This window comes from Salvia hispanica, chromosome 2 (genome assembly GCF_029641045.1).
Source record: "Salvia hispanica isolate PSC_SH4W2 chromosome 2, Shi_PSC_v1, whole genome shotgun sequence".
NCBI lineage: Eukaryota > Viridiplantae > Streptophyta > Magnoliopsida > Lamiales > Lamiaceae > Salvia > Salvia hispanica.
Genome location: NC_142693.1, coordinates 3,164,689 through 3,192,112, shown reverse-complemented (window position 1 = coordinate 3,192,112; position 27,424 = coordinate 3,164,689). Strand labels below are relative to the sequence as shown.

Here is a 27,424-nt window from a genome sequence, read left to right as displayed (position 1 = left end):
GATCACCCGGCGAAATGGGCTAATTTCTTGCTGTGGGCGGAGTTGACATTAAATTGCTTCTATAATGAGGGGTTGCGGACGTCCCTTTTTCCTGCAATGTATAGTCGGGAACTGCACGCTTTAATCGCAGCACCGCATGCTCACGACGGCGAACCGCCACAGAAGTCACTTAGAGTTTGAGGTGGGCGATCGCGTGCTCCTAAAGAATCGAACATGTGTGTTAAGGACTAAGCTGGCGTGTTGGTTCTATGGAACGTTTGAGATCCTTGAGAGAATCGGCAAGGTGGCATATCGCTTGAAATTGCCGGAGAGGAGTAGGATCCACAATGTTTTCCACGTCAATTTGTCATGACTGTTTCTAGATGGCTCATCATGAGAGACGGTGTATTTTCCGGTCGTGTGCGCTAGGGGACAACCCATCGTACGCCCAGCTCACCTACTAGATCGAAGAGTAGTGTGGTGTGACGGTGCAATGAGGGAGGAAGGTCAGCTCCGGCGGAGTGACGATGGCGGGACGACTTCGACTTGGGAGCCAATTTCATTAATCGAGAAGCATTTTCCTGACATCCTTCTTAGGGACAAGGAGCCGCTTAACGGGGGAGGAGTTGATACGGGATCAGTCCCGACAACAGCAGAGGAAGCACAAGTAAGAGTGGATGAGCCGGTACGGAAGTCGCGAAGTTGGAACCGGAGGAGAATTTTCTAGTGTTCAAGACCATAGAAGAAGAATGAAGGTCGTCAGTCGCTGACATACTTGGATTTTACATGGTTTTTTAGAGGGTGGTTTTGTATGAATTTGATCATATTTTGTCTATTATTGGGTGTGTTTATATCTACTTCCCTATTATGTTGGTATGTTGACGATTTTGGTAAGGATGTGTAGAAAAAGGTACAAAATATGTAGATGTGTAGGAGCCTTGGTTTGAGACAATTTTTACTGGAGATTTTGAATTCCAAGCAGTCCCTAATACGTGTCAATCTCTTCGTCTTTGAAAGATCTTCGCGTGGGTATCTAGCACGCTTCAACCAGAATTCGGTAAAAGAAGTTATGGCCATTATAAGAACACTGTGCTTTCTAGAAACTTTCACGCGGCCGGGTGAATTATTACCCTGTAAATTCACCCGGCCGGGTACAGTGATTCTGCGCTGACAGAGTCAGAAAGTGGTCGAAAATGACCACCGGACCGGATGAATTTACAGTGTATTAATACACCTGGCCGGGTACTGTGTTTTGGCGAATTATTTTGCAGAAAACACGTTTTTTGAGAAAAAGAAAAAGGAGAAAAAGGCTAGGGCCATGGATATTCGACAGATACCGCCTACCACACTCTAGACACACCCCCTAGAACACCGTAGAGAGAGAATTGACGATTGAAGACTCGAGATCGGAAGATTGAAGTTTCATTCCATAGAGTCGTTCCATAAGAGTTTTTAGTTTCTATCTATCATGTTTTTGTTTGGTTTCTTTGTGTTAAACTTAGTTTTCTCCATGAACACGAGTTGCAAACCTTTCCTTATAGAATTCTTGGCGATGATGCATTAAATTCATAGTTTTTATTCTTACCTTGCTCTTATAGTTGTTTGATTATTCTTGAGTTTATTCCTTTCAATTGCTTGATCGCCACTTGAATGTGTATGATTAATTAGATTAATCGAGAGGTGAAATAATTAATTCAGAAAGAAGAATAATTCACACCTTAATTCAATAGAACTCGGGAGGGTTGAGGTTTTGAGTGAGGTCTTTGATTTTTCATGATTTTGGGAGTTAGGGGTATACGATTTGAAGGGGACTTCAATTCTAGCACCTAATCTATATGTTTCTCACGTCGGGAGGGGATTTAATCTATAATTGTGATTGACTTAATAACTCTAGGAACACCAAAAGGTAAGACAAATAGATTGGATAAGAGCTTGGAATTGTGCATCAGATCCTTGAGTTCTACAATTTTCTCCATATCATCTTTTCACATCTTGTTTACTTGTTCTTATTTGATTACTTGCTTTTTTATATGCTTTTATTAGTGTTAAAACAAACCAAACTTTTCCGATTGTCTAGATAGTAGTTAACATTTTTGTTATTGTGGGATACAATACTTTTGCTTGCTAATTGCTACACTAGCCCTGTACACTTGCAGGTATTACTTGTGTTAAAATAAGTTGAGTCATTCGTCCAGGGAACAACAGGCGAAGCCGCCGGTGAAGTATCTACTATTAATTTCTATTGTTTTTATAGTTAGTTATTTTTGCTATTTTTACTCTTATGTTTGAACTTATTTAATTAAACAATTGTGTGAGTCCAATAAGCTCCTTTCCGGATTTTATTGGTGATTCTTTCCCAGATTGCATAAGAGAGTCGAATCATCTAGGGTCCTTAGAATATAAAGGGAGTTGTGTTACGAATTGATCAATCAAGAAATAACATATTTTCCTACTTTCACGTTTTTTTTTATCTTTCTGCAAAACCCTAGTTTCGGATTTGATCCTGGGGCAAGCCTATGACGTCCGCCTATCTTCTCCGTCGCTGACCTCTCGTTGTCGCCGGAACTTGTTAAGGGAAGAGCGTTCTTAACAGTTTTATTATCCCAATAACGATTATCCAAATTTAACGAAATTTTGTAAAAAACTACGGTCATGACAAAACACAGAATATTAGTCATATGTAATCCATATATGAGAATGAAACTATGAACAATACATAACATACGATAGGAAAACCCACGTTACTCAACTAGCAGCAAGATGATAAATAACAAGTTTTATAAGAAAAAATTCCTTCAACCAAAATATGAAAATTAAAAACGAAATACTTACTTCCTGTATAAAACAGTCCGATTATATATAACTCCGGTAGGAAATAGCTCTCTCTCTCTCTCTCTCTCTCAAGAGTCAATTGCAAATATTCAGAATTTGAATTTGAGGCAAATAGCTATGAAATAGAGAAAACAAGACTACATAAGCAGAGCTTCAATTATTGAGAAGCTAAAGCTAGTGGGTAATTTAAAATTATTGAGCTTAAATTAGTCCTTAATTATATTGTTGATTATTTTGTGCAAGCCAGCCTGTATGGTAATGACATAATCATAAATTGTTTGTTCTGTAGTAGGTTGTTACACACATGGAACGAGACAAAACTAATTAGTAGGTTGATTAATGGTTTAATTGTCAACTATAGAGGCAGAATTTATTCAATTATTGCTGCCTAACATGATAAGACTAAGAATTAATTATATCTACACTTAACAGATCATCCATTTTGTTAAATATTTCAATACTCGTAGACGGCATTTTTTTTTTCTATTTGATCATGTTTAGAGTTTTTTTTGTTCTTGAAGTGGAAGAATATACTGGACAAATTTGCGTTTGAGATTTTTTTTTTTAATTCGGAGAAAGGGTAAAACGCGTTTAAATTTTGCACCTCTCAAAAAGAGACAAAATTATACTAACATGTCTCTTAGATGGTGCAAGTGGCAAGAGATGTGGGATAAGGCTTTGCTTATCAAGAACTTCAGTTCATTCCCATGTTTCCATGTTAGTATTACAAACAGATAAAGATATTTTTAAAGTATTAATTTTATATTATAAATCAATTAAACAATATTATTTTCTTCAATCTTTGTCCATCATTTTCTATCTGTTTTCACGTTATTAGCATATCCAAAGTTAAAATTATTTACACACAGTGTCTAAAAAAATTACATAATATTTGATTTAAAATGTATATTTTGGCATGTAGGATGGATTTATAATTGATTTAAAGAGAATTAAATAGTGCATATGCCTTGATTAAATCGACAGCTTATGAATAACAAATAACCAGGCTGTTTCAAAGGCAAATAACTAGCTATGTGAAATCCCTATGTTGAACCAATTCAAGAGTGGTAGTAAATTTAGCTAATCGACCAAATGCCCCTGTACATATTGTTGTGTTTTATGATACTCAAATGCAATATATTTTACAAAATATTTTCACTTCTTCTCTTCCAAAATCTTCGTATACTTAGTGCATAGAATTAATAGAATTAATGTGGGTTTTAGACTTAAGATTGTTATATAAATTGGAGGCTGTTATTCTGCTATAACTAGATAATTAATGGGGATTTTATATTTGGGATTGTATTATTTTTAAAAATTCATTAGAAATTAGACCAACAAATATAGGCCCAACAGAATTAATGTGCCTAGGCCTGCTAAAGCGGTGGCTTGGCCAACAGTAGGTGATATCCCGATCTCGATTAATAATAATAATAATAATAATAATAATAATAATAATAATAATAATAATAATAATAATAATAATAATAATAATAATAATAATAATAATATCGGATGAATGAGTATGTTTTATAAATTTGGGAAGAAAATATGATACAAATAAAATAGTACTTCAATAAAATAGTGAAAACAAAATAGAAATGAGGAAGCGAGATAGAGAAAAAGTGAAAAACCATGAATTAATATTTATTTCTTTAATTTATTGATACATATATAAGATTACACTCATACTTATAGGTCTGGAAAGTGATATCATGAACAAGTTGAAGGAGTTTGGCCATCTCCAAGAAATTGAACATCAGCTGAAGAGCAAAATGCATTAGTTGGCTTCCCTTCAAAGGTCAAACTAACTCCCTTCAATTGTATGTCTTTGCAAGGATGCGATTTGCTGCAATCAACCTTCACCCCGACTTCTTTACTCGAGCTACCACGAACATCGATGAATTTTACACCATTTATCAAAACACTCGATTCACCACCCTCACATTTCTTGTGTGGGCAATAATGTTGATCGATGATGATCGGATTGTCCACATTATCTACTATAATGCCCTCAAAAGTGATATCCGAAACAAGGCCCGGTGTAGAAGGCGCGAACGTCTTGATCATCAGCCCGTTTTTGGTGTTTTTTAAATTGCAATTGGTTACCCGAATCGACCGGACTTCCTTCTCCCCTTGATCTTGCCCGAGGCTCCCAATGCTGATGCCGTGGCCCGGGCCGCAATTCACGCCTGTGATGTCCACGTTGGTGACTCCGTCTCCTATGGAGATGCAGTCGTCTCCAGTGGCGATGGTTGCACCGTTGATTCTGATGTTGTTGGATTTTCCGAGGTGGATACCGTCGGTGTTGGGGCTGTGATCCGGAGCTGTGGCGTGGATGTTTGTTATGGTTACGTCGTTGCAGTTGTGGACGTTAAAGTGGAACTTTTTGCTGTTGATGGAATGGATGTCTCTAATGTTCACTTTGTTGACTTTGTCAAACTTCAATGACTGTAAATTTGGGTGAGGGTTAGATCATAAATGTACTATATATATAGGGGGATAATTTTGATGACTCATCAATTCAGTGTATAAAAAATGTGATCACAACGACATGTCAATTTCTATGTCTTTGTGTTGACGTTGTATATTTATATATATTTATGCACCGTCACTGCATGTATTTAAGATCTTCTCGTGGTTTCAAACTTTAATTTGACTGAAATTAGAGTTGCATCAAAAGTTGAAAGTGTGACATCTTAACACTCACACTGTTCCATTAATAATGAAACGTTCTCTTAGATGGAAACAAAATTATCAGATGTTTCAAATTTAATGGGACAGATGGAGTATAAGATAGAGAGAAGAAGTGAAATATTTCGTGCCACATCATAACTTTCAGTTTGTGTTACCGTTATAGTGGTGTCATGCGTGGTCTCCCAATAGGAGGCTCCATTCCCGTCTAAGGTGCCGGTGCCTGAGATCGAGAGGCTATCGACATGGCTAAACATGATCCAATGATCAATGTCGGGAGTAGGTTCCTCGGGAGCAACTATGGTTCCTTCTAGTACAAAATTGGTTTGGCCATTGCATGGCCCTGAAAATTCAATATCACTTAATTCATAATTTCCTTTTGGAACACTAAGTGTGCCTCCATCAGTTTCACAAGCTTTCTTCCATGCATCTAGAAAATACTGCAACAAAATAAATAAAATTAATTAAGTATGCAACAAAATACATATGCTATCATGAAATCCATTGTTAATTTATATGGCAAAATGCTTCTTTATTTATGATACCTCTTTGCTATCTGTTTTGGCACCATTTTGAGAAATCGTGAATATGTTGCTTTGGCAATGGACATGAAGAGTGCTCCAAATGGAGAGAAGAAAGAAAATAACAATGCTTAGAGACAAACAATTTGAATCCATTGATGAAGTATTGTTGGTGATGATATGAACTCAAAATAGAGACACTTCTATTTATAGCTCTAAGTTGAAGTCGTGCATTAAAGTTTGTAACTCAATGTTGTTTAATATATATTAGAAATAGAAAATAAAACCTAATTACATTATATAATAAAATGTAATTAGGTTTTATTTTCTATTTCTAATAACATACTATTCCAAATTTTATTTATGGAATGTTGATTAATAAGTTAGTAGCTTTCCTAGTCAATTTTACAATCAACAGGAAAAAATAAATAACCGACCTATATATTTTTCAAATTGTTTCAAATATTTAGCACACAGTTTAGATATTTATGAAGTTTTGCATCTTGGAGACCACTGAAACTTACATCCCGTTTTTGTTAAACATTTAATACTATTCTCACTTGCTATTTTTGTTTAATTTTTATCTCATTATACGTCATACTACGTCCGTCCCATAACAATATATACTATTTCTTTTTTAGTACGTCCCACGAGAATACACAATTCTAAATTTGAAAACTTTTTTCTCTCTGTTGAGGTGAGACTCATTCTTTACTAACAATACTTTAATTACTCTTTCTACTTCTATCGTACTTTACCAATTGTGCATTAAAATCCGTGCCCAACCCAAAGTACATATTTTTGTGGGATAGAGGTTGTAATTAAGATTCGTGAATATATGAAACAAATAATTTTATTAAAAAAGATGCATAACTTTATTATTCCATTTGTTTGTTTGGGATATTTCTGCATTTGATTATCATAACATCTCAAAATTTTATCTCCGTCCCACAAAAATAGTCAACATCCATTTCAGAAAGATTTTCACTTTATTAAAGTGTCTCATTTTCTATTAATAATATGTCAATTATTTTTTTTCATTTTATATCTTTCATATTTTACCAATTAAGCACTAAAAGTCATTTTGGCCCCAAAAATATCTATTTTTATGGAATGAATGAAAGTATTATCTTTATGATTTCTTTCCTTAGTTGTTAGGTAAAAATTTGATGCCATTTTAATTAATAAATTTGCACTCTTATTTCACAATCGACGTCGTCGTACATAGTTAATAAAATGTGCACTCTTATTTTATAAACGACGATGCCTTTTATACAATAAAATTGCCAACTATTCCTTCTAGCCAATTCGACATCTATCTCATTTTAATGTAGTTGGAATTCGTTGTCGGTGGGAAATTAGCACTTCCATTTAAGTTCGTGATTTTATATAACTCATATTAGGTCATCTTAGATATTCTCATTAATTTTTTTTGCTATTCCAAATAAATTATGGATTCCTTATCGGTGACCTAATACGGCGAAATCATTTAATGAAAGCTATATTCATGTCTTTAGGCTATTTCAAACCTTACTTTTTGAAGTTTAATGAAAGCTAAATTCATGTCTTTATGGTGTTTAAATATTTGAGCTTCAACTTGTTAGAAGTCAATCGTATAAGCAATATCCGACATCCTTGACATTAAAAGGTTTCAAAGTTAAATTGAATACTACATAGAATTTGGTATCATCCTGAAATTCGCAAGTGAGAATTAATGAAAATGTGGGAAAATTGTTACTCCTTCCCCTCAAATTTTTTTCACTTATTTCCATATTCGTCCATCCCTAAAAATTTATCACCTTTTACTTTTACAATTTTTGGTAGTGAACTCTACATTCCACTAACTCATTTCCACTCTCATTTTATGATAAAACTAATAAATAAAAGTAGGACTCACACACCATTAAATTTTTCAACCCACTTTGTATTACATTTCTTAAAATCCGTGTCGGGTCAAACTGTCAAATTATAATAGACGGATGGAGTAGTTAGTTATAATCTTAAATTCTAGAGAGAACGAGGAAACTAATCGGTGTTGTATTTCAGTATTTAGTGTGTCATTTTGGATTTTAAAATAAGAATTTCAATTATTATAAAGTTATTTTATTAGAATCAGAGATTAGTGTGGTTAAATTTAGTTAAAAAACTAATTTATGTAAAATTTGGCTTGCATGGAATCAAATACTTCGATTTAATGCTGAGAGTTGTGATATATGTATAATTACTTTATAGTGCTGAACGGCGAACCAATAAATAGTTCATTGTTAGAATTTAGACAACACGAGTTTCATTTTAAGAGTGTTTAGTTTATTCGTTTTAGAATGAACTAAAACGGTTTAAAAATGAACACAGTATAAAATGAACTAAAACGACTAAAAAATGAACTAAATATGAAGTGTTTGACTTTCGACGCTAAAAATTCGTTTGACATTGATTATAATCATATTTTTAGACTATATTGGAAAATAATTAGTGAAGGAAAGAAATAAAAATTGAAAGCCAAGATCGATTAGCATAAGTCAAAGGAAGACATATGTTATCCATATTTAACAAAATAAAATGAAAGTAGTACTAAATGAAAATGGTAAGACAAATGGGATGGCTTCCCTTCTACTATTTTTGGATTAATTTATAAAAGTTAAGTATTCTATTGTGTTGAAATATTTGGGCTTCATATCGAAAGAGGTCAGTTTGTATAAGCATTATCCAATATCCTGACATTATGGGTTTGAGAGTTAAATTGAATACTCCCTCCTAGTAGATACATTTCTTTCTTGATATGCAATTGAGGAAAAACGTGTTAAGTGAATTAAGTAAAAAGAAAAATAAAATAGGAAAGGAAAAAGATAGAGAAATAAAGATAGAGTAGAGTAAGTGAGAAAAAATTTGTTGCTTTTTACTGAAAAATGAAATAATAAAATGACAAAAATGACTCCGCTATTTTGGAACAGAGACAATATTTATTAAATAAAATTGGGTAATCGCAACGAAGATTCGACAACGATATCAATTTGTTTGAATAAGGTACAAACTCTGATGAAGAAATTCCTCATTTAAATCTGAATTTCATGAATATGCAATCCATACGTGCTTGTGGAATGTTGTGATGAATCCTGCAGTCCACGTGGAATGTCTTTTGACTTTGACTTTGACTTCATAAGGACTCCATTTTCACCTCCCTCTGGTCTCTACCTAGGAAGGGAAAAAAAACACATTACGTACTTGCTACGTCATCCAATTATATTCAGATTGGGATGGTTGCGCAATTCCGAATCAATGTGTAGTTCCGGACAATCGGTAATTTCTAAACAGTTTAATTTAGTGAGGCGCGCAATTCAACCCCCTTCAAGTTTAAGAAAGTAAGCCCTACTTAGTATGATGGAATTGAAGGGGAGAGGGGGGGAATGGAATGACATTCTTACCTCTATTCCATTTCTTTGTTTGGTAAATTTTTTTCTTAGGAATCACCATTCCATTCCACATGGGAGTAGCCATACCATCCATTTTTAGCTAAGGAATGGCCATTCCATTCCATTTCATTTTCCTTTCTCTTATTTTAAATTTTAACAAAATTATATAAATATTATTTTATCTTATATTTAAACTTAATATTATCACAATTTTATGATAAAATTAAAATTTTAAATGAAAAATCCACACACACACACATATGCGCGCACGCGCACACACACGCACACACAGTAATGCACACACACACTACCACCACATATACACACCCACCGCCACACGTACATACACAACACCACATATACACATACACTGCTACACGTACATACACAACATCACATATACACACACAAGAAAAATGGAGTATTTGGCAAAAATATTTTTGAATAAATTTTTTTTTCTGTAGAATCAACATATTAATTATTCATATTTCATTCAATTTCTATATTATTTGTAGTTATCAAACATATGAATGAAATCAATCAAGGAATAATAATTTCATTCCCTTTGCATTGCTTATGCTTACCAAGCACAAGAATGGAATAAAATTGTCATTCCATTCTCACCTTCGTACTATTCGCATCTTCATTCCATTCCATCATACCAAGAAGCCCCTAATTGGAATGGAGATGATTTAGTGAGGCAGTCGTTTAGCATAGGTAGATTCTTTATCTCGATTGTGGGTGCGGACGACACCAGAATTTGACGTGGAATTCCCATCAGCTCTCCGCACCATACAATTTCCAGCTTATTTAGGATTCCTTGATATTTTCTTACTCTGCCACTTGGATTCCCAATTGAGTTTAGATCTTCACAGTTTAGTATAGTCAACACCTTACTCTCATCTCAATTATGCATTATTCGTGCCCAACCAAGAGTGCGCACTCTTTTGGGACGGAGGGAGTACGAAATAGTGAAAATAAAATAGAAATGAAGAAGAGAGAAAAAGAGAAACACCATAAAATAATTTTATTCTATACCTCATTGATAAATATATAAGATTACACTCATACTTATAGGTATGGAAAGAAATTTAATGATCTCATGAACAACTTGAAGGAGTTTGGCCATCTCCAAGAAATTGAACATCAGCTGAAGAGCAAACTGCATTAGTTGGCTTCCCTTCAAAGGTCAAGCTAACTCCCTTCAATTGTATGTCTTTGCAAGGATGCGATTTGCTGCAATCAACCTTCACCCCGACTTCTTTACTCGAGCTACCACGAACGTCGATGAATTTTACACCATTTATCAAAACACTCGATTCACCACCCTCACATTTCTTGTGTGGGCAATAATGTTGATCGATGATGATCGGATTGTCCACATTATCTACTATAATTCCCTCAAAAGTGATATCGGAAACAAGGCCCGGTGGAGAAGGCGCGAACGTCTTGATCCTCAGCCCGTTTTTGGTGTTTTTTAAGTTGCAATTGGTTACCCGAATCGATCGGACTTCCTTCTCCCCTTGATTCTTCCCGAGGCTCCCGATGCTGATGCCGTGGCCCGGGCCACAGTTGACGCCTGTGATGTCTGTGTTGGTGACTCCGTCTCCTATGGAGATGCAGTCGTCTCCAGTGGCGATGGTTGCACCGTTGATTCTGATGTTGTCGGAATTACTGAGGTGGATGCCGTCGGTGTTGGGGCTTTCTTCCGGAGCTGTGGCGTGGATGTTGTTTATGGTTACGTCGTTGCAGTTGTGGATGTGAAAGTGGAACTTTTTGCTGTTGATGGAATGGATGTCTCTAATGTTCACTTTGTTGACTTTCTCAAGCTTCAATGTCTGTAAATTAGGGGTTAGGGTTAGGTCATAAATGTAATTTATATAGGGGGATAACTTTGATAATTCGTCAACCCTATATATAAAAGGGATAACAGCCTTAAAAATGTCAATTATGTCTTTGTGTTGACATTTATATATATGTATGCACACTGAAATTAAATTAGTTGCATCGAAACTGATAGTTTTCCTTTTTGGATTATTCCGTTAATAAGAAACATGTTTGAAATTGAAATAAAATCATCTTTACTTTTTCATCTTTTCTTACTTAATTCTCAGTTCATTAAGCCATAAGTAAAATAAATAAATGTTTTCATATTAATGGGTCAGATGGAGTATAAGATAGAGAGAAGTGAAATTCTATGTGCCACATCATAAGTTTCGGTTTGTGTTACCGCTATAGTGGTGTCATGCTCGGTTCTCCAATAGGAGGCTCCGTTTCCATCTAAGGTGCCGGTGCCTGAGATCGAGAGGCTATCGACCTGGTGAAACATGATCCAATGATCGATGTCGGGAGTAGGATCTTCGGGAGCAGTTATAGTTCCATCTAGTACAAAATTGGTTTGGCCATTGCATGGCCCTGAAAATTCAATATCACTTAATTCATAATTTCCTTTTGGAACACTAAGTGTGCCTCCATCAGTTGCACAAGCTTTCTTCCATTCATCTAAAAAATACTGCAACAAAATAAATTAAAAATAAAAAGTAATTAGTATGCAAAAAGTTATAGAATATCCTATCATGAAATCCATTAAGTAAAATGTTTCTTTTTCTATGATACCTCTTTGCTATCTGTTTTGGCACCATTTTGAGAAATTGTGAATGCGTTGCTTTGGCAATGGACATGAAGAGTGCTCCAAATGGAGAGAAGAAAGAAAATAAGAATGCTCTGAGACAAACAATTTGAATCCATTGATGAAGTATTGTTGGTAATGATATGAACTCAAAATAGAGACACTTCTATTTATATATCTAAGTTGAAGTCATGCATTAAAGTTTGTAACTCAATGTTGTTTAAAACACTATTCCAAATTTTATCTATGGAATGTTGATTAATAAGTTTGTGGCTCTTATAGTCAATTTTACAATCAATAGAAAGAATAAATTACTGATCTCCATATTTTTCAAATTGTTTCAAATATCTAGCACACAGTTTAGATATTTATAAAGTTTTGCATCTTGGAGATCACTCAAACTTAAGGGCATCCACATCCCATTTTCGTTAAGCATTAGCACTTTTCTCATTTGCGATTTTTTTTCTTTTTATCTCATTATATATTATACATAATTAATTAAGATTCGTGAATAAATAAAATGAATAATTTTATTAAATAAAAATGCATATTTTACATATTATTCCATTTGTTTGTCTGAATTATTTGTGCATTTGTTTATCTTAACATCGTATTTATCCTTAACTCATAAAAATAGTCAACATCCACTTTCAGAAAGATTTTAACTTTATTAAAGTGTGCTACATTTCTATACTAATAATATCTCAATCACTTTTTTTCATTCTATATCTCTTATATTTTACTACCAATTAAGCATTAAAAGTTGTTCCGTCCTCAAAATGTCTATTTTTATGGGATGGATGAAATATTATATGTATGATTTATTTCCTTAGTTGTTAGGTACAAGTTTGATGCGTTTTAATTTTTCGAACTCTTATTTGATAATCGACGTCGCATAGAATTAATCAAATGTGCACTCTTATTTTATAAACGACGACACCTTTTATATAATAAAATTGCCAACTATTCCGTCTAAGCCAACTCGACATCTACCTCATTTTCATATAGTTGGAATCCGTTGTCGCTGGGAAATTGTCACTTCCATTTGAGTTCGTGATTTTATTTTCATCTAGCCAACTCGACATCCACCTCATTATATTGTAGTCGGAGTTCATCGCCGGTGGGAAATCCGCCCCCACCCATTCTATTTTCTAATCATTGTTGCCTTACAATTTAGTTATGTTATCCTCATTATAACTCATTTTAAATAGGGATATTGGCATCTAAAATCACGAAACTTTAAAAAAATTGGGTTTTTCCCACGAACTTTAAAATTAACAAATAATATCATGAATTTTACCCCCAGTTTGTTTTTTCCCACAAATGAAAAAATTCACGTTATTTTAATAGATTGAAAAACAATTTTGGAGCGTGTGCTTCAAGAAAAACTATTTTCAAAGATTGAAAAATTTGATGATCTCAAATTGTTGTCGAGAAATTACGAAAACTAATCCGTATCATAATATTATTTGTGGAAATTTTTTCATTTGTGGGAAAAAACAAACTGGGGATAAAGTTCATGATATTATTTGCCAATTTTAAAGTTCGTGAGAAAAATCCATTTTTTTGAAAGTTTCGTAATATTAAATGTCAATATCCCTTTTAAATAATCTTAGATATTCTCATTAATCTTATTAATTAGATATTCCAAATATAATTATGGTTTCCTTATCGGTGACCTAATACGATAGCAAAATCATTTAATGACGGCTATATTCATGTCTTTAGACTATTTAAAAATTTACTTTTTTAAATTTAGTGAAAGCTATATTCATGTCTTTATGCTGTTGAAACATTTGAGCTTTCAAATTGTAAGAAGTCAATCGTATAAGCAATATCCGATATCCTGACATTGAAGGGTTCAAAGTTAAATTGAATATTAAAATAGAATTTGGTGTTATCGCGACAACCATATCCGTATTTGTATCATCCTGAAATTCGAAAATGAGAATTAATGAAAATGTAGGAAAATTGTTAATTAGTTATAATCGGAAATTTTAGAGAGAAAAAGGAAACTAAATCGGTGTGGATAATTTTATCAATTAAATATTATATTTAGTGTGTCATTTTGGATTTTAAAATAAGAATTTCAATTTAGCTAAAATAACTAATTTATGTAAAATTTGCCTTGCACGGAATCAAATACTTATATTTAATGTTGGGAGTTGTGATATAAGCAGAATTACTTCTTAGTTGTGAAACTGTCAAACTAATCTGGTCTTAAAATATTAGATCCTTATTCCTTTTTGGGTGTTCCAATATATTTGAACCATTTATATTTATGATAAAAATTTACTTTACTACTAAGTTCACTTACACCACTAAACAACATCTCCTAAATTCCTATGCCTAAAAGAAAGGGCTTTAATATGTTGGGACGGAGTGAGTATTTCTTATTCAATGAATAATTTGATAACACGTGCCCTATTTATATATCTAAGGACCCTAGGGTTGGTTCGACTTCCTAATCATCTCAGAAAGAACCAACAAAGAAAACCCGAAACGGAGCTTATAATTACGCTCGACTCGTACTGTAAATAAGAAATATTCAAAAGGAAAAATAATAATAAAAAATAAAACCAACTTCTCTCTACATTGGGACGTAGTCGCCGAGTCTATTCGGCGGGGCGGGCGTTCCTCTTCGGTTTAGTCTTTGCGATGGATGCTTGAACGGGAGCTGGGGCCGTCTCCGTCGCCACCGGCGCTTCGCAATCTGTCTCCACCTGCTCTCCCTCGTCGAGCACTCTTTCTACCGGCATGCTCACAGTGGCGTCATGATGTTGAGGCGTATCAGGAAGAGTGTTGTAACATTGTGAAATTCGTTGAATAATATTTCTACTCACATGCTAGGATTTAAATATCTCTAAACATGTTCCAACATTGAAAAAATTATACGTACTTGCTGCGTCATTCCCTGATATGCAGATTGTTGGGATGGTTGCGCCACTCCGACTCAATGTGTAGTTCCAGGCAACCAATAGTTACTAACGTTTCTAATTTAGAGAGGCGCGCAGCCACAGAGGGAAGACACCTCAACCTGTTCCAACCAATTAGGCATAAGTACCTTAGAGATGAGAGGTTCCCCAGCCACACGGGCAATTCTTCTGCTCCTATATAATTTAACGTCAATCTATCAAGAGAAGTGAGATGTTGAATTGATTGAGGCACCCACTCCCAATTTTCAACCCCATTCAGGTGTAACTCAACAAGTGAATTGCCACATCCTTGCAGCATGCCTTCCACAGTCTCTCTGATGGCAACACTAGTCTCCCTTGACCACTCCACACTCACATCTATATTTAATTCCTTCAACCTGCCTAAACTCCAACTCTCAATACTACCACTACCCATGAAATTAGGAACACCTGTGATTTTCAATACTTCGAGGCGAGGCGATCTAGAGAGACAGTCAATTAGCATCGGTAGATTCTTTAGCCTCCTTAATCCTTCCAATATCATTGTCTTGATTGTGGCTGCGGACGACTCCAGAATTTGATGTGGAAATTCCACCAGCTCACTGCACCATACAATTTCCACCTTACGGAGGATTCCCTGATCTTTTCTTACTTTGCCACTTGGATTCCCAATTGACTTTAGGTAACCACAGTTACTTATAACCAATTTCTCTAGAGAAATGAGGGTGTCCAGGCCATCTGGTAATTCTATCAATAAAGGGCAATACTCAATCCTTAATTTTGAGAGATCCCGATTGTTATAGAATAACTGTTTTGGCAGACATTTCACGTTCATCAATCCATACAAATAAAGAGATTCCAGACTAGGCAAGTGCTCCAGCGTTGGGATTTCCTCACATTCTGAGCACTCCCAAAGTGTTAACTTAGTCAAGTATTCAAATGGTAACAAAGAGCCTTGAAGACCATCCCACACTGCCAACCATCTTGGAAATCTTTTGCCTTTAAATGTTTCTATCCTCAACACCTTCAGATTTGCATGAGGTTGGAGGCCTTCCAATACACTCTCATCATTTATTTCGCGGTCACTTATATCGTCATCCCATGTTAACACCAGTTTAGACAAATTTGATTTCTCCCACATATTTGCTTTCATAGCCTCTTCCTTGTCACGCACCCTTTCAAGATGATAAATATGTAGTGTTCCATTGAGATTTTTCAAACTTCCGAGCTCTTCAATTTGGTAGCCCTTCTCTTCGCCCACTGCAAAGTACTGAAATGTTTGAAGATTAGTTAATCTCCCAATCTCTGCTGGCAACTCTGTATTAGGCATTAAACAAAGATGTCTTAAATTAATCAAGTACTTCAACGTATTTGGAAGTTTCTTCAGTATCAATATTTCTGATCTTAATGTTTGCAAGTGATGGAGTTCACCAATCCACTCCGGAATGTTTGCAATTAATGTATCGGAAATATTGAGATTTCTCAAATGTATCAACTCCTTGATTGAGCTGGGCAACTCTTCATAATCATCACCATAAAGAGTTAGATTATGCAGATATTTGAAGTCAGCGAATATGGTAACAAAAGTTCCAAATCCCAAGAATAATGTACGCAAATTCCTCGACACGTCTTCTGAAATACGACTTGATTCGTTTTCTTGAAACTTGTATCGAACAATAGTGCTGCCATCTGTATTAGTATATAAAACAGAAGATGCAAGATCATGCACAAGATCGTGCATCACATAGTGTTCAATTCCATAATAACTTGCCTGTGCAACTTGCAACAACGAGTTCTGTAGAAGCACACTGAAAAACATGTCACCCAGAGACTCCATATCATCTCTCTGTCTAGGTTGAAGAAATCCTTCAGCCATCCAAAGTTCAATTAGCTCATCCTTCCTGATTTTCCAACCTTTGGGGAAAATCGAACAATAAGCGAAGCACTTCTTCAGTGACGGTGAAGAGAGATTATCAAAGCTCAATTTCAATATTTTTGAAATATTTTCACCTCCTTCACCGTCTGAAAGCCAATTTTCTTTGATGGAGTGCCAATCTTGTATGGATTTACAGCGACGAAGCACACCCCCGACCACATTGGCAGCCAAGGGCAAACCCTGACATCTTTCCGCAATCTCTTTCCCAATTGTCTCAAATCCGGATGGAACTTGTGCATTCCCATCAAAAGCTTTTGTTTTGATTATGGACCAACACTCTTCATCTGACAAGCCCTTCACTGGATAATTACAAAATGGGTTAACAGTTGAAGCAACCTTTTCACTCCTAGTAGTGATGATAATTCCATTCCCCTCAGTAGAAGAAACTCCCTTCATGTTATTTATAAAGGCTTCCGATATCAAAACATCTTCATTCCAAACATCGTCAAGAACAAGAAGATAAGTCTTAGCTCTGAGAACTTCTCGAAGCTTTCTCAGGATAACTTCCTCATCCTCAACTCTATCACTTGTAGTTGAAGCCAATATTGAATGAATTTTGTTGTAGAGACCGATTGGATCAAAAGTTTGAGAAACATGAACCCAAATATGTGATCCGAATGTCTTTAGCCTTTCATGATTGAAGATTTTGCGAGTCAACGTGGTCTTCCCCATACCCCCCATTCCGACAAGAGCAACGATGGAGATGGTTTGATCTTGTGGGATACGGGTGAGCATGTCAACTACATTAGACACATCACCATCTCTTCCGACAAAGATTGGATCACTCATGATCGAATTAGTCCGAGTGGAAGTAGGAAAAACAAGAGCAGGTGCATTCAGAAGTATGCTTTGAAGGCCAAGGCCTGTTGCCCTTTTGTTCATAGACTCAAACTCCGCATTGATATTCTTGATTGTGTGAGCCATATTATGCCGACGCGAAATTCCATTGAAGGATGAAAAGCATGATAGCAGCTTAACCTTGGGCTTGGGTGCCTTCATTTTCTCCACTTGTTTATGGAGAAGTTGGTAGCTGAGTTCGTCCAAGACATTATCAGCATCAAAAGCCACGATTTCAAGGTCCCTCAACCATACTTGGACAGCCTTGTCAGTGATGGTTTTCTTCTCAGCATCATTCAAGAAGGCTTGGATCATGTCCAAAGTCCTCTGCAGCTGTCGGGAAGCTCCATCGAGACCTCGAATCAAAGAGTACTCATCCTTCAAAGCGCTGATCAGGTTTTGAACAACAACTTCGATGGCTGCAGAGCCTCCTTCCATAGTATTGCAGAGTGACACCTAGAGTTAAAGAGGAAATGCTTTTAAATTTTGACTCGTGTAAACTTTTGGATGACTCTTCAATACTGGTCACTCTCATAAAATATTAATACTGCACTTGTAACACAAACACCATTATTCAATACTCCCTCTGTTTCGCCATAGTTGAGGCAGAACTTTTGGGCACAGAATTTTAGAAATGAATTTTGGGTGTGTTAAATAAATAGATAAAAAAAAAGTAAGAGAGAGGAAAAGGTAGAGAGAATAAAGTATAAAGTGAATAAAGTAGAGAGAGTAAAGCAAGAGAGAGTAAAGTAAGAAAGAGAAAAAAGTTGTCAATTATGGAAATGACTCAATGATAGGGACCTAATATTCTATTTTATTCCGAAAGGGAGCTAATATTCTCTCCGTATATGTATTTAGTTTATTTATGTTTTAGTATTATTTAGTTATTATGATTTTATTTACTTTCCATAGTGGTTAGGATTTGATTTGTTTTCCTAGTTTATAGAGATCTTTTTGTACCACACATATTATAAATATGTGTGGAGTTTTTTATTATTATCAAGCAGAATGAAGAATTAATTATTAATCTCGTTCTCTCCATCGGTTCTCCCTCTTGGAGAAACCGCCAATCTCCCCAAATCTCTACAAAGTCACGTTGTTTTCCTCTTCTTCAATATTTTCTCTTCCATAGGAATTAACCTCACGTTAATTCCTATCAAATTGGTGCTTTCATTAGGTTCTCATCCTCCTATTGATTTCTACCACCATGTCCGTCTTGCTGTCATACTCTCCTCCAGACTCTCCTCCTCGATTTTCTGGCGTTAACCCCGTGAGATGGATTTTGGATATTCAAGAATATTTTGATTATCACTTGTTTTCTGATGCTGACCGTCTATTTTTTGTGAGGTTGTTTTTTGACCATCCAGCATCCGTATGGCTCCACGAGTATCGACGCTCGAATCCTAATTGCTCATGACAAGAATTTCTAGATGCTGTTTATCATAATTTTGATGAGGATGCCATTTATTTCGCCGAGACGAATAAACTTCTCAACAAAATTATAGAGGGAGTGGCATATTTAGCTAAAAAGGAGGCTATGGCTAAAAAGGAGGCCACATCTGATTATGTCATCAAGCCTGTTGCAACAAAGGATGATGAGTCAACAACAAATATCAAGTTTGATCCCATCATCGAAGAGATGGTAAAAATTGATGACGAATCGCCTCAAAAGCTGGATGCGTCAATGGTTTTGGTGGAAACCAAATTTCCTCCAAAATCCCGTAGCCCAAAAATCAATGTTGTCATCATTGGTTATGTCACTGAAGTCGCGGAAGAGATCTCATGTCCAAAGACGAAATCTCCATCACTCGTTGCGGTCCTAAACGATATAATTATTTTTGCAGGCGAAGATCCAAACAAAGACAGCGAGATGGAAGATTATTTTTCTGACTTCCACCTTGAGGGCAAGGTGGTTTTCAACGGTGGGAGAGTTGATAGGGACCTAATATTCTATTATATTCCGAAAGGGAGCTGATATTCTCTCCGTACATGTATTTAGTTTATTTATGTTTTAGTATTATTTAGTTATTATGATTTTATTTACTTTCCATAGTGGTTAGGATTTGATTTTCTTTTGATTTGTTTTCCTAGTTTATAGAGATCTTTTTGTACCACACATATTATAAATATGTGTGGAGTTTTTTATTATTATCAAGCAGAATGAAGAATTAAATTATTAATCTCGTTCTCTCCATCGGTTCTCCCTCTTGGAGAAACCGCCAATCTCCCCAAATCTCTACAAAGTCACGTTGTTTTCCTCTTCTTCAATATTTTCTCTTCCATAGGAATTAACCTCACGTTAATTCCTATCACTCAACTATAAGGAAACTTCCCGAAATAGTAAAATGACTCAGCTATGGCGAAACGAAGGGAGTATTATAGTACTAAATAAGATATAACTACTATGATTCTAAAACTTGATCTCTCTCTCTTGAGAAAGCAAATTAAAACTAAAGAGTCAAGTTTTATGTAATTATCTTATGATCTATCTCCAAAGTGAAAAAGTAATTTGAGAAAATATATTTCTCATTTACCTATTTAAAGGGTAATTGTACTCTTAAAAAGTACTCCATTCCCAGATAATTTGGGACACTTTGACCCGGCACGGGTTTTAGGAAATCTAATGGAAAGTGAGTTGAAAAAGTTGGAGGGATGTGGGTCCTACTTTTGAAGTATTAGTTTTATAATAAAATGTGAGTAGAAATGAGTTAGTGGAATATGAGGTCCACTACCAACAATGATAAAAGTGAAGTGGGACAAATTATATGGGACGACCCAAAATAGAATATTGGGTCAAATTATCTGGGACGGAGGGAGTAATGGATTCATGAAAAGAAGGTAAATTAATTTTACCTTTTACTTTATTCTCTCTCTCCACTTAACATGAAAAAACAATACGTGGAAAGAAGAAAAACACGTATTCTCTCCATCCCACAAGAATCAGTACTTATTATTATTATTATTATTATTATTATTATTATTATTAATTAAAATCAAACAAAAATATTATTTTAATTATCACGTCTATTAGTTAATTGAGTTAAACTAATCAATTTAACTCCAAAATCATAACAATATTATTAATATTTTCAAATACAAGATAGTACTCTCTACTCTAGAGAAACTGAAAAATAAGTACTCCCTCCGTCCCCCATTAGGAGTAACACTTTGATCGGACACGAGTTTTAAGAAATGTAAAGAAAAATTGGTTGAAAAAGTTAGTGGAATGTGTGACCCATTTTTTTATATTGGTTTTATAATAAAATGTGAGTGAAATGAGTTAGCGGAATGTGAGACCTACTTACTATATATGGTAAAAATGAAGTGCTACTCTTAATTGAGGACGGACTAAAATGGAAATTAGTAACTCTTATTCGGGGACGGAAGGGAGTAATCTTTTACTTACTTGTTGCCAGATTTTGTGTGAGAAGGGGATGGTTGCGCCGCTCAGAACAAATATTTAGATATAATGCCAATATATATGAAGTAGCTCTCGCTCTCGCTCTCACTTCAATTACAAATATTCAGAATTTGAATTTGTGGCAAATACCTATGACAAAAAAGAAACCAAGATTGACCTTGAACTAGTCATTGTATAATTGATTAAATCTAACGAGAAAGCCTATATTATAATAATATGCACATTGGCCAACTTGTGTATTTGTTCACTAATTACCTACTCTATAAGATTCCTTGGAAGAAGTCATTGGCATGTCATCAGTGTTTTAAATCGGCTGCCACGTCAGCGTTTAATTTGTCAAAAAAGAGAAAAATGGGATATATAGTTGCAGAATTTTCATCTTTCGTAATTTATTTTTCAGATTATTTAAAAAGTATGGGGTGAGCCAAATTTTTTTACCATCCATGATTTATTTGTCAGTTTGTCAATTTTTCTTATACAATATATCAAATTCTTTTACCATCCATGATTTATTTGTCAATTTTTCTTATACAATATATCAAAAGTTATTAAGTCAATCTACAACTTAAATTAATTAGATCAAAAGCATTTAAGGGATAAGGGATAATTGAACTCTGGGCCACATGAAACGATTTGTAACCACAACCATCCTGATCAAAGCCATTGATTGGCATGTCGAAAGTTATTAATCTTCACAAAAAAAAAAAAAAAAAACAAATATTGTTACCTAACAAGTGATTAAGAGCTAACTCAATGTACAAATTTGAATTATTAGATCAAATACACATTTATATAGATAAGGCAAGATCAATCACAAAGTCATGTGAAACAATTTTTAAGAGATTTTATCAAAAACAACAAACTACTCCCTTAATTTGAATGGAGAGAGATGGTTACAAATCTCTAATGTCTAAATAAGGATTCTTTATGGGCTGAAATACGTTTATGCTTCAAAAAGATTATTTTCTGGCTCTAATTAATTACATTAATCCAATAAAAGTCCCAATTAACCACATCTTAACAAGATATGAACATGCATATGGGTTTTCAACCACAATTACGATCATATAAATTAATGAAATTTTCTAAAAAACTACGGTCATTACAAAATATTTATCAAAATAGGAAAATGCCTACTTTAATCAATTTCTAATATATACTTCTCCTTAGCTTTAATTAACTTATCTGAAGAATAAAACACAGAATATTAGTCATATGTAATCTATAATATACTATGAAACTTTGAACAATACACAACTTATATAAGATAGGAAAATCCACGTTACAAAACTATCAGCTAGATGATAAATTACAAGTTTCATAAGAAAAAAATCCTTCAACAAAAATATGAAAATGAAAAATGAAATACTTACTTGCCGTATAAAACAATGCGAATATGTATAAATCCTGTAGCAAAAAGCTCTCCCTCTCTCTCGTCAATTGCAATTTTGAGGCAAATGGCTATGGTAAAAAGAGAAAACAAGACTATATAAGCACAGCTTCAATTATTAATTTAAATCTATTGACCTTAAATTAGTCATTAATTATAGTATTGCTGATTAGGTTTTGTCGAGCCAGCCTGTAATGACAAACTCTCAAATTGTTTATTCAGTAGTAGGTTGTTACACATATGGAACGTAACAATTAAAACTAATTTAGTAGGTTGATTAATGGCTTAATTGTCAACTATAGAGGCAGTAAGTAGAAGAATATACGAAACACATTTCGTGTTTGAGATTTCATTTTTACTTCAGAGAAAGAGTAAGACGCGTTTGAATTTCGCATGCAGAAAGGGTCAAAAATATAACATGTCTCTTGAAAAAATAATTGTTAGGTGGTGCAAGTGGCAGGAGATTTGGGATAAGTCTTTGCTTATCAAGAACTTTAGTTCAATTCCTATGTTGGCGAAGTTTGTTATCGCAACAAAGATGAGACAGCAATATCCATTTATTTGAATAAGGTACAAATTTATTCTGAAATTCGAAAGTAATGGAGTTTCTATGGCGCTTGACGTATTGTATAATCTCTACTCACTAGACTACCATTCTTGTGAAGAACAGAAAAATTAGACAAATTTTAAAATCGACAACTATAAAGTAACTTAACTTCAAAGATTCTTTCACACCTAAGTCCACTTATGAATTTCTCTTTAAACAAGATAGAACGTTCAAGTTCCTCATCTATGCTTTCATCCAATTTTCCGTGTTAAAGTGATACTCCCTCAAATGTTTCATTTTTCCTTTTTCATCCGCCAATAAATATCACACTTAGCTTTTACTATTTTTTTTTAAATGGACCTCATATTATTATACTCATTCTACTCATAATTTATGAAGTATAAAACTATATAATAGTAGGACCCACAATTTACTAACTTTTATTATCCACTTTTCTTCGTAAAGTCAAATAATTTCTTGAAACCCGAGCAAATCAAATATGCGACATTTAATCATAGACGAAAGGATACTCGGTAAAAAGAGGCAAATAAGTACATTCTACATCATAAAATAGTGTATATATAAGCAATCCAAACTACATATGAAAACTAAAGCAATAGATTAAATACTGAATTTCAACAAATATTTCTATAAATTCATCCTACTACTGCTAGGAGCAACCAGGAAGAACTTGTCAAACATGCTAAGATAAATTACACCAAAAAATTATGAAAACCAAACAGCTGTAAGATTAAAAAACTATGATGTTCTCCTTCTCTAAAATGGAGTTTGGATGTTTGATCTTCTTGTCCCTTTTCTCTTTTTCATTCTTGGTCGGTTTGTGTGTATTTTATGGAGCATTATGGAATGCCAAAAACTGCCTCTTTTCCTTATTTAAACACTATGAATCTGCTACAAATAAACATGAAGTACTAAAGATGGATGATATGATTAACATGAATACCTGATTTACATCATATTCCCAGTAGTTAGGGGTTAAGTCCCTAACTACAAACTCTGGAGCAACTCCATCAACTCCACCCACAAATCCGGCGGCCAACACGGCTCATCGGTGCAAACTTCAACTTGCATGCGGAGGCTCTCCGCCGGCAGAACACAATTCACACACTCACACACACGGCCCCAATGATAATGATATTTGCCCTATTTATTAAACTAAGGACCCTAGGTTGGTTCGACCTTCTAATCTAACATTGGGAAAGAACCAACAAAGAAAACCCGAACGGGGCATATAATTTCGCCCGACACAATAACCTTTTGAAAAGAAACAAAATAACAAACATTAAAGTTGTCCTTTCCAAAAAAGATGCAAAAAAACATAAAAATAAATCGTAATAAATATCTAAGTTTGGAATCATAATAAGATTGGGGCCAAATTACACAAAAACTTGCCTATTAAAGATGAATTTTACCTATGAGAGGGTTGCAAGTTTGCAAATAGAGATCCATCCTATTGCTTCAAACAATAATTTATTTTCATCAACACAAAATAAAAACTTATATAGTACTAGCTAGTACTAATTAGTCCATACGTGTTCACACCACGACGCGTGATATTGAGATTGGGATGGTTGCGCCACTCCGAATCAGTTTTTAGTTTCGGGCAATGGTAAATTTCTAACCGTTTTAAGTTAGTGAAGCCCGCAGCCACAGAGGGCAGACACCTTAAATTCCTGCAACGTTCTATGTGTAAGAACGTTAGAGATGAGAGGTTCCCCAGCCACTCGGGCAATTCTTCTGCTCCAATACTTTCTAACGTCAATCTTTCAAGAGTAGTGAGATGCTGAATTGATTGAGGCACCCACTCCCATTTTTCAATCCCCTTGAAGGTTAAGCCAATAAGCGAATTGCGACATCCTTGCAATATGCCATCAACCGTCTCTATGATGCCATCACTATCCCAACGCCAGTCCAAACTCGCATCTATATTTAATTCCTTCAAGCTGCCAAAACTCCAACTCTCAATAGTACCACCACTAGCACTAGCAGCCATGAATTTAGAAACACGTCTGATTTTCAATACTTCGAGGCGAGGAGCTGATGTAGCCAGACAGTCAATTAGCATTGGTAGATTGTTTAGTCTCCTTACTCTTTCGAATTGGAGTATCTCGATTGTGGGAGCGAACGACTCCAGAAATTGACATGGAAATTCCACCAGCCCTCCGCATTCTTCGAAATCCAGCTTACGTAAGATTCCTTGATATTGTCTTACTCCGCCACTTGGATTCCCAATTGACTTTAGATTTCTACAAAGATGTATAGACAACTCCTCCAGAAAAATGAGGGTGTCCAGGCCATCTGGTAATTCTCTTAATTCAGGGCAATTCCGAATCTCTAATTTTGAGAGATCCCGATTGTTATAGAATAACTGTTTTGGCAGACGTTTCACCTTCAACAATCGAGACAAATAAAGATATTTCAGACTAGGCAAGGACTCCAGCGTTGAGATTTCCTCACATTCTGAGCACTCCCAAAGTGTTAACTTAGTCAAGTACTCAAATGGTACCAAAGAGCCTTGAAGACCATCCCATACTCCCAACCATCTTGGAAATCTTTTACCTTTAAATCTTTCAATCTTCAACACCATCAGATTTGCATGAGGTTGGAGTCCTTCCAATACATTCTCAGCATTTATTGCACTGTCACTTCTCATACGGTTTCTTCTCTCTTCATCCCAAGAAGACTCCGGTTCTTCAGCCCAACTAAACACCAGTTTAGACAAGTTTGATTTCTCGGACAAATTTGCTCTCATAGCCTCTTCTTTGCCATGCACCCTATCAAGATGCTCAATCTCTAGTGTTCCTTTAAGATTTTTCAAACTTCCGAGCTCTTCAATTTGATATCCCTTCTCTTCGCCCACTGTAAAGTACAGAAGTGTTTGAAGATTAGTTAATCTCCCAATTTCTGCGGGCAACTCTGTTTCCCTCCATAGATAAAGATGCCTTAAATTAATCAAGTACTTTAACGTATCTGGCAGTTCCTTCAACTTTGATAATTTCGCTCTTAATATCTGCAAATGATGAAGTTCACCAATCCACTTCGGAATGTTTGCAATTGATGTATAGGAAATATTGAGATTTCTCAAATGTATCAATTCCTTAATTGAACCGGGTAACTCTTTACCTTCATAACTACTAAGAGTTAGATTATGCAAAGATTTGAAGTCAGAGAATATGATACCAGAAGTTCCACCTACCAAGAATAATGTACGCAAATTCCTCGACACCTCTTCTGAAATACAACTTGATTCGTTTTCGTGAAACTTGTATCGAACTATAGTGCTGCCATTTGTATTAGTATGTAAAACAGAAGATGCAAGATCATGCACCAGATCGTGCATCACAATATATGGCTCTGTAGCTTGCAACAAAGAGTTCTCTAGAAGCACATTGATAAACATGTTTCCCAAAGACTCCATATCATCATCTGTCTGTCCAGGTTGAAGAAAGCCTTCTCCCATCCAAAGTTCAATCAGCTCCTCCTTCATGATTCTATGACCTTTTGGGAAAATCGAATAGTACGCGAAGCACTTCTTTAGTGACGGCGAAGACAGGTGATAATAGCTCAATTTCAATATTGTTGAGATACTTTCACCTCCTTCACCACCTGAAAGAAAATTTTCTTTAATGGAGCACCAATATTGTAAGGATTTACGGCGACGAAGCACACCCCCGGCCACATTGGCAGCCAAGGGCAAACCCTGACATCTTTGTGCAATCTCTTTCCCAATTTTCTCAAATTCGGATGGAACTTCTGCATTCCCATCAAAAGTTTTTCTTTTGATTATGGACCAGCACTCTTCATGTGATAAGCCCTTCACTAGATGAGTATGAAGTGGATTAACAATTGAAGCAACATTATGACTCCTGGTAGTGATGATAATGCCATTTCCCTCTTTAGAAGAAGTTCCGTCAATATTTTTTATAAAGTCTTCCCATCTCAAAACATCTTCATTCCAAACGTCGTCAAGAACAAGAAGATAAGTTTTAGACTCGAGGGCTTCTTGAAGCTTTTTCAGGACAATTTCCTCGTTCAGGATAACTTCCTTGTTCGGGATAACTTCCTCTTGCTCAACTTGCTCACCTCTATCACTAGTAGTTGAAGTCAATATTGAATGGATTTCGTTGTAAAGACTGATTGGATCGAAATTTTGAGAAACATGAACCCAAATATATGATTCGAATGTCTTTAGCCTTTTGAGATGATTGAAGACATTTCGAGTCAACGTGGTCTTCCCCATACCCCCCATTCCGACAAGAGCAACGATCGAGATGGTCCGATCTTGGGGGATA

The 27,424-nt window shown here is 35.1% G+C and overlaps 2 protein-coding genes and 2 pseudogenes across 2 annotated transcripts; all 4 read right to left on the bottom strand.

Annotated features, from left to right (window-relative positions):
• Positions 1-4,524: 4,524 nt before the first annotated feature.
• On the bottom strand, positions 4,525-6,182 carry LOC125213794 (exopolygalacturonase pseudogene; annotated as a pseudogene).
• A 4,261-nt stretch (positions 6,183-10,443) lies between these two features.
• LOC125213821 (exopolygalacturonase pseudogene) lies at positions 10,444-12,184 on the bottom strand (annotated as a pseudogene).
• A 2,433-nt stretch (positions 12,185-14,617) lies between these two features.
• On the bottom strand, positions 14,618-21,253 carry LOC148931392 (putative disease resistance protein RGA4). Its single transcript, XM_089064391.1, has 2 exons — positions 21,160-21,253; positions 14,618-18,209 (listed from the first exon to the last, which is right to left on the bottom strand). Exon 2 carries the CDS (start codon positions 18,189-18,191, stop codon positions 14,973-14,975), a length of 3,219 nt encoding a protein of 1,072 aa, XP_088920517.1. The 5' UTR covers positions 18,192-18,209; positions 21,160-21,253; the 3' UTR covers positions 14,618-14,972.
• A 3,386-nt stretch (positions 21,254-24,639) lies between these two features.
• LOC148931391 (putative disease resistance protein RGA3) lies at positions 24,640-27,381 on the bottom strand. Its single transcript, XM_089064769.1, has one exon. It carries the CDS (start codon positions 27,379-27,381, stop codon positions 24,640-24,642), a length of 2,742 nt encoding a protein of 913 aa, XP_088920895.1.
• Positions 27,382-27,424: the final 43 nt, after the last annotated feature.